Genomic DNA, 8,726 nt, shown 5'->3' on the forward strand with positions numbered 1-8,726 from the left:
AAAGTGTACCTATAGCAAGAAATGCAGCCATTAGTAAGTGTAAAAATGATGAAATTTCACACGTAAAAAAATTATTTTGTTATGTTTTCGAACGTCCACTGCAATGAGTGTGAATCCTGAATCCTTCCTGGTGATGCAGACAAAGTTTTATGAATATATTTGTTAATGTATAGACACTGGCAATTAAAATGTTCTGTGATGCCTCTCCTTCTCCAAGTCGGTCCGTTTGAAGTCCTACCCCCCTTAATAGCAGTGTGAATATTACGCGTCTCGTACGGTATCTTATTTCTAGTAGATATTAACAGCTCGTAAAAGATTATATACCCTCTGTGTGCTGCTCCTCGACTTTTGATGCGATCCTCAGAGCGGCTAAAGCTATGTTTGTCTGCGCCTGCTGAACACAACCTATGTTTATTTTCAATTTTTTTTTTTCAGCCGGTTCAAACGCGATCGCCTCTGGCTGGGGCTCCACGCCTACCGCCACCACACCCAACATACTCCAGTGGCTGGACGCCACCATCATAGACTGGGAGAGCTGCAGACAGCTGCTCGATGACGCGGGCATCGAGGACAACCCTGTCGTGGACACCATGATCTGCACAGGCCCAGTCACGGGAGGCATCAGTCTCTGCAGCGTGAGTAGCCAACATTACTACAACCCGCTCGATTTGTCAAAGGGATGTGACAGCGCATGTCTCAGTATCTGAGTGCAGAGTACATAATGTCACAGAAAATGTCGCAAATGTGAGGGACGGAAGTTAAAGAGTGGCAACTATTTATTCACAACCGGTGCAAAAGAGTTACATGTGTGCACCTGTTACTGTTCATCAAAGTAGTCACTAGCGTTGTGTATAAACCGTTCCGAGCGATGTTGAAGTCGTAGTATACCGTTAGCAGAGCCTGTTCTGTTTATGGTGCGAATGGAGCAGTCAACTGCCTGTCGAATCTCTGCAACAGTTCTGAAGCGAATGCCACGAAGTGGTTCCTTCATCTTCGGAATCAAATCAAAGTCACATTGACTCACGTCCGGGGAGTATGGTGGATGGTACAGTACTTCCCAGTCCCATCGACCGAACAGAGCAGCCACAGCTTGGGCTGTATGCGCCCGCGCATTGTCGTGCAAAATTATGGGTGGGTTGCGCAGAAAGTGTCGCCGCTTCTTGCGCAAAGCAGGTCGCATGTGATGCTCCAAAAACGGACAGTAATACTGTGCATTGACAGTCTGCCGTGGAGGAACGTAATTCGCTAGGATAACACCATCACAGTCGTACACGAGAATCACTTTATACCGCTCCATTCGCACTATCAACAGAACAGGCTCTGCTAACAGTATACTACGCCTTCCACATCGCTGACAACGGGCTCTACACAACGCTGGTGACTACTATGAAGGACAGTAACAGGTACAAACATGTAACTCTTTTGTATCGGTTGCGAATAAATAGTTGCTACTATTTAAGTTTCAACCCTCATAGCTTTAGCCGTATCTTATTATAATAAAACTAGTCCATAAATACAAAAGATTTATGACTTAATCATGCATCATTCGTCTGGGAAGTAATACATGTGGTGTTCTCCAAGGTCCCATCGTCGGTGCGTTGTTTTTCTTGCACATATGAACGTCACTTTGTCGTCAGTTACATGTATATACACTCCTCGAAATGGAAAAAAGAACACATTGACACCGGTGTGTCAGACCCACCATACTTGCCCCGGACACTGCGAGAGGGCTGTACAAGCAATGATCACACGCACGGCACAGCGGACACACCAGGAACCGCGGTGTTGGCCGTCGAATGGCGCTAGCTGCGCAGCATTTGTGCACCGCCGCCGTCAGTGTCAGCCAGTTTGCCGTGGCATACGGAGCTCCATCGCAGTCTTTAACACTGGTAGCATGCCGCGACAGCGTGGACGTGAACCGTATGTGCAGTTGACGGACTTTGAGCGAGGGCGTATAGTGGGCATGCGGGAGGCCGGGTGGACGTACCGCCGAATTGCTCAACACGTGGGGCGTGAGGTCTCCACAGTACATCGATGTTGTCGCCAGTGGTCGGCGGAAGGTGCACGTGCCTGTCGACCTGGGACCGGACCGCAGCGACGCACGGATGCACGCCAAGACCGTAGGATCCTATGCAGTGCCGTAGGGGACCGCACCGCCACTTCCCAGCAAATTAGGGACATTGTTGCTCCTGGGGTATCGGCGAGGACCATTCGCAACCGTCTCCATGAAGCTGGGCTACGGTCCCGCACACCGTTAGGCCGTCTTCCGCTCACGCCCCAACATCGTGCAGCCCGCCTCCAGTGGTGTCGCGACAGGCGTGAATGGAGGGACGAATGGAGACGTGTCGTCTTCAGCGATGAGAGTCGCTTCTGCCTTGGTGCCAATGATGGTCGTATGCGTGTTTGGCGCCGTGCAGGTGAGCGCCACAGTCAGGACTGCATACGACCGAGGCACACAGGGCCAACACCCGGCATCATGGTGTGGGGAGCGATCTCCTACACTGGCCGTACACCACTGGTGATCGTCGAGGGGACACTGAATAGTGCACGGTACATCCAAACCGTCATCGAACCCATCGTTCTACCATTCCTAGACCGGCAAGGGAACTTGCTGTTCCAACAGGACAATGCACGTCCGCATGTATCCCGTGCCACCCAACGTGCTCTAGAAGGTGTAAGTCAACTACCCTGGCCAGCAAGATCTCCGGATCTGTCCCCCATTGAGCATGTTTGGGACTGGATGAAGCGTCGTCTCACGCGGTCTGCACGTCCAGCACGAACGCTGGTCCAACTGAGGCGCCAGGTGGAAATGGCATGGCAAGCCGTTCCACAGGACTACATCCAGCATCTCTACGATCGTCTGCATGGGAGAATAGCAGCCTGCATTGCTGCGAAAGGTGGATATACACTGTACTAGTGCCGACATTGTGCATGCTCTGTTGCCTGTGTCTATGTGCCTGTGGTTCTGTCAGTGTGATCATGTGATGTATCTGACCCCAGGAATGTGTCAATAAAGTTTCCCCTTCCTGGGACAATGAATTCACGGTGTTCTTATTTCAATTTCCAGGAGTGTATCTCTCTCTGCTTGCCAGGTAATTGCACCTACATATCGGTCTCTCTTTATCTCTCCTTAATACTGTTTTTGTGTGCAGGCCACAGTGATTGTTGGCCCTTGTAAGCGACGTCAGTCTCTCTCATTTCTCGGGGCCAATAAACCAACGTATCGATGTGCAGGTATCTGAGGAGAGTACAGGTCCTTGTGATCGCCCTCGGGAGCTTAATATACTCGTATTGTGAATCCACTGAAAATGTTTGTCTAAAATGAATGAGGAGTGAACCAGCAGTATTGGCAGTTATCTATTCAAGACATGAACAATTTTCAGCTGGGAACTACGTGGCTACTGGGTGTTGTGTGCTGTCCTTCGGTTAGTTAGGTTTAATTAGTTCTAAGTTCTAGGGCACTGATGACCATAGATGCTAAGTCCCATAGTGCTCAGAGCTATTTGAACCATTTTTTTGAACTACATGGCTACAGACTCACCAAAAATAATTCGTTAATTTAATTGTAATTAAACGTTTGATATGGCCATGATTGGACCTGTAGTCTACGAATAGCGCCTTTGACTAGTAATCAAAACGTCCTGGGTTCGAACCTAGTAGCTGCTTAGATGTAGAATAAAAACCATGAGCAATGTATTCTTGCACAAACTTCCTCGGGGACGTAGAGATTCTTATACTCACGTGCTTGTACACAAGAGCATTAAGCACTACTGCCATCAATGAGGGCTTGTATTTAGCTAATAAAGACAATGGAATAAGTAAGTGGTGGATGTATGACCACTTGTCCTCTAGAAGAGATGTCTTTCACAGCAGCGAAGATGAACAAGTGCTCAGGAAACTTTTCTGGCAGATTAACACTATGTGCCGAACCGAGACAGCGCACACTTTGCCGCAGAGTGAAAATCTCATACTTTAAGTGCACATAGTTCTTAAGGTATGAATTTTATAGCCCATATATACTAGACTAATTTTTCTTGCTTTGGTCCATACTACCACCTACACCGACAGTCTACAATCTGAGTAATAACAGTGTCAGTACATGTTATCCACTGTCAGATGTATCAAAACCATTTTCGATTATAAATTTCGAGTCGATGGTTTCTGGACCAGGGCACTTTTCGTCAGACTGATGCATTTGCGCTTCTCCATCATCCCTGAAAGTTTTTAATATCATCACAGAACCACTCTGTATGCAGAACTCTGTACAGGTATGTCTGGTCAGCAACAAGAGTAAATTTAGCATGAACTCAGCAGTTCACAACCACAGTATTAGAAGTGAAAATATTGTTTGTATAGACCGTAGAACCCTCTCTAGGGCTCAGCCCTGAGTTTTATATTCTGCGGCAATAATCTCTGGCAGGTTGCCAGTGAACATTAAGTAGAAATTTGCAAATTCTTGAACACTTAAACACTAAGTAGTATACGTCATTAGCCACTCCACCTAGTCCAGACATAGATGCTGATTTTGCTTCTGCGCGGACAGCTAATAGTGGTCTGTATAAGGTTAAAATACTTTTGTTTTAATTATTGGATAATAACAGCAGCTGACTTGTACAGGAGGAAGGGAACTGGCATTGCTCAAAGTGGCTGTTTATCTGATGACTTACATATGAGTAAGGTAATAGTAATTACAACAATTATCAGTTTATGTAGATCAGCACTAGTCATAATTTGTTGTTAGTATACTTTACATAAATTGCGAGCTATGATTAATTCTGCATGTTAATGAATAACGTGACTCGTTTCACAATGTTGAAGGCTCAGCTTCATGATGGGACTGACGGAACAAGGTGTCAGAATAAATGACTGCATGAGTGAGGAAGAAAAATAAATGAGAGTATTTAGTCGTTAATCATCGAAGTGTCCTTGCTAAATTAGTAATAGGTAAGAAAGTTTGATTTCACTAGAATCATGCAGATAATGACCTACACGATGTGTTTGCTAAAATTCGGGTAAACCTCATTAGTATCACCAGCCAATTGAGGCTTGAATATAGGTTAACGTGTAGTGATACATGTCTAGCAAAGAGACAGGACTCGCTACACTTTAAGTATTAGCTTGAATAAAAGCATAAGTGTTTCACAAACTTCCGCACTGTGCTTATCAAATCATGCAGCAGGCCACCGTTAGCTGAATCCTCGATATAGTTTCTTATTTAACAATGCTACTGATACGCCACCTGAAATTCGTTGTATCATCGGCACAACGTGATGTCTCGCAAGTTTCTCGTTTCCACTAGCTACAAAAGACTGTTAATTTCGAACTCCCAATTTAAGCCATGCACAGGATGATATTATTTGCTTGCAACTTATTTTATTTTTTTCCCACACAGGGGGACTCCGGCGGCCCATTGGTGCAGAACGGAGAACTCATCGGTGTGACGTCATGGGCGATCACTCCTTGCGGTTCGGTGGGATCTCCATCTGGATTCACCAGGGTCTCTGCTTTCAACGACTTCATCAACCAGTATCTGTAACTGCACTTTGCATGTGACAATAAACGTATGAGAATGTGACACGTCTTTTGCCTTGTTTATGTGATACTGGAACGTCACAGCTTCAGCCTTCCTCAGCCAGTGCTCGTCAACATAGTTTCTTGCAAACGAGTTAAAGTCTACTGATATGATGCACGGTTGGGCTCCATACGATATTATTAACGATATGGATGGGAATTACGAAAAGAGGCACACTTGAGCCCTGAACGGTACATGTAAATCGTTTCCACCTCCTTCTTTTTCAAGATGAGTTGTGCCGCATCTATCTCCAATTAGAAAAGAAACAGATAACATGGACGTTTTGACCACTGCAAGGTAACTTTCTATCCAGCTATAGCTTCCCATCACAGATTATTATGAGTGAACTCGTCGAACAGAGGCAACAGAACGCAGGAGGTAGTTAGCTGGATCATCTCGTAGTCCACTAGCTTACTCTATTATCAATTCGAGTTACTTCGGCAATAAAAATCACAGATGAAACAGAATTGCATGAAGGCCGCAGGAGAGCCTACATGAAGAAAAGCTTGAGAGGAAGTACCCCAGCACATGTTACCGCTATTCGTTACCCGTACTCCTATTTTCTTTAATAATTCTTTCTGCACCATACTATGCAGAAGGTTTTTATTTGCACTGGTGTTTAAGTTGTGAGAAATTGACACTTCTCTCCTGGTCGTGTACAAGCAAACACGAAATTAATCAATGAAAAAAGATATGCTCATTTTACTGCGAGAAATGGCGATTAAATAAAGAGACTTCTGTGAAAAATAGTTTAGGGCAAACAAAGCTGCAAGCTATTCTCTTAACTTATTATTCTCCGCTATATACCGTATATGCTGCTGCTTATGGCCCTTCCATCGGTCAGTTTTATAGCTCTTCGACTGACGAATTGTTCAACTTCCCCGTTATTGCCTTTACCTATTTCTCATAACGAAAATGTGCCGGCCGGTGTGGCCGAGCGGTTCTAGGCGCTTCAGTCTGGAACCGCGCGACCGCTACGGTGGCAGGTTCGAATCCTGCCTCGGGCATGGATGTGTGTGATGTCCTTAGGTTAGTTAAGTTTAATTAGTTCTAAGTTCTAGGCGACTCATGACCTCAGAAGTTAAGTCGCATAGTGCTCAGAGCCATTTGAACCATTTGAACCTCAAATAAACTCACAACAATTCCCAAATCTTCACCACTATCAATCGCCATAAGGTTTCAGATGTAACACTGTGCATGAGTGAGCCTGGAGGCAGAGTAACATCATATGATGCTGATGGTTTGAACACTTTTACCAAACGTACCAACTTGTCAATGGAATGAAAAATCGCACAGATCTCTTCAACGTAATGCAGTTTATGGAGACTAGTAAAGTCAAATATCTCATACTAGCTGTTACCTGCAGCTGGTAATCACAAATAAGTAGTTTTGTTATGAAGAGTGATGGTGAGTAAGTAAGCTGTGGTACGTGCAGTAACATCAGCTGCCCACACATGTCCGCCTAACTGGATAAGCGTAGCGCATGATGAGTAGTCCGCTCCCCCCCCCCCCCCCGCCCAAACTGTCCCAACACATGATGTGTTGGCACGCGCAGTATCACTGCCGAGCATTGTGTACAGAGATTTATAGGCAGAAGTGTGCATTGGGCTACTGAAGTACTTATACATCATACAGAGTACACACTATGCAACAAATAGTGTGGAAATATGGATTGAGCACACTGAAGATTGTGTAAGCATTGTAGTCATTACTTTGAATCCTATCGTGTAGCATGTATCAATCAAAAGAAGCATTTTCTCAATATGATTAAAATCAAATGTCAAAGGGTAAATAACTTGTACAACGAGTAAATATTTTTCCTTAAGTCGCGTAATATTCTTCAAATCTATAATTACCTTGTATTGTGCGCTTTCTACAGCAGCTTATCTTCCACTTCGGGGTTTGAGATATCTCCATACCAACGTTCACAGACATAGGTTCAGCGTGTTAGCGGAGAAAACGCAACGGACAGAGTTACTTTCGCAACTATAATATTAGTTTGGAAAAAACTTGTAATTACGATATTTTTCTGTGATCCAATTTTGATGAAAATAAGGCTATGTTGCGCCCCAAGCTATGTTCAAGTTACCTGTGAGGATCCTGCGAAAGAGAACAAACAGACAGAGACGACAGTGTTAAATAAAACTTTAAGTCATGGTATCTTTTTTCTCCTGATCCGATTTTGATGAAATCAAGTAAATAGGGTGCCCCAAGCCATGCTGAAATTATCCGTGGCAACTCCTTGAAAACAGTATTGAGACAGAGAAACAGACAGATACGACGTTTTTCGATAAAATTTTAAGTCATGATATCTTTTTTCTGTAATCCGATTCAGATGAAGTAAAAGTTAAGGGATCCCCAAGCTACGATCAAGTTAACTGCGAAAACCTCATGCCCCGTACCTTTGGAGATCAGCGTGCTCAGACAGACAGACAAGACAGTTTTAGTAAAACATCAAATCACAATATCTGTTTTTTCCGCTATCCGACTTTGATGAAGTAAAGCCTGTACAGTGCCCCAAGCTGTGTTCTAGTTACCCGCGAAACCCCAATTAAAATTCGTTTACAGACAAAGAGACAGACACGATAGTTTTACAGATATATTATTATCATAGATTTGGACATACTATTGTGATGCACCTACTTCCACTGTGTATGGTGAGGTCTCAAAGAGTATTTAAATTAACAGAATCGATATAAAAGAATGCAGAGCCATTTCTGTCTGAAACTACCCTACCACAGCGAAATGTATCTCCGACACTTCATTCGTGTTTAATGGTACGGTTACAATATTTGCAGCAAATTGTACATACATATCTCCCACATGTTTCCAAACACTATTGCGTAATGAATAATCTATCGACGAAGAGGTATCTCACTAAGTAAAGGTCGGCTGTGTAAACCTGCTATTAGTAGGTTAATTTAGTCACCTTTTCGTGCAATTTGTTCCAAGGTTGTTTGCATGTTCACGTTTACATGCTGAAAGATTTGCAAATTATTGTTTTCGTCAACCTCATTTCCACACAATCAGGGATAAACAAAGTTCCTGTCGGTTTCTATCTCTCGTTACTCGAACTCCCGTTGATCGTGTCCTAATTTTTATTCATTGTTTGACTTTACATATAGCAAAAACATATTAAAAAAAGTACAGACGT

The 8,726-nt window shown here is 44.0% G+C and overlaps 1 protein-coding gene across 1 annotated transcript in view; it reads left to right on the forward strand.

The window, feature by feature from the left end:
- LOC126455792 (trypsin-1-like) overlaps positions 1-5,536 on the forward strand; it is a 29,814-nt gene extending 24,278 nt beyond the window's left edge. The window contains exons 6-7 of the mRNA XM_050091553.1: positions 436-635; positions 5,393-5,536. Of these exons, the coding sequence (XP_049947510.1) occupies positions 436-635; positions 5,393-5,536 (344 nt within the window). The remainder of the gene's footprint in view (positions 1-435; positions 636-5,392) is intronic.
- Positions 5,537-8,726: the final 3,190 nt, after the last annotated feature.

The sequence above is a fragment of the Schistocerca serialis genome, chromosome 2, assembly GCF_023864345.2.
Source record: "Schistocerca serialis cubense isolate TAMUIC-IGC-003099 chromosome 2, iqSchSeri2.2, whole genome shotgun sequence".
Lineage (NCBI taxonomy): Eukaryota > Metazoa > Arthropoda > Insecta > Orthoptera > Acrididae > Schistocerca > Schistocerca serialis.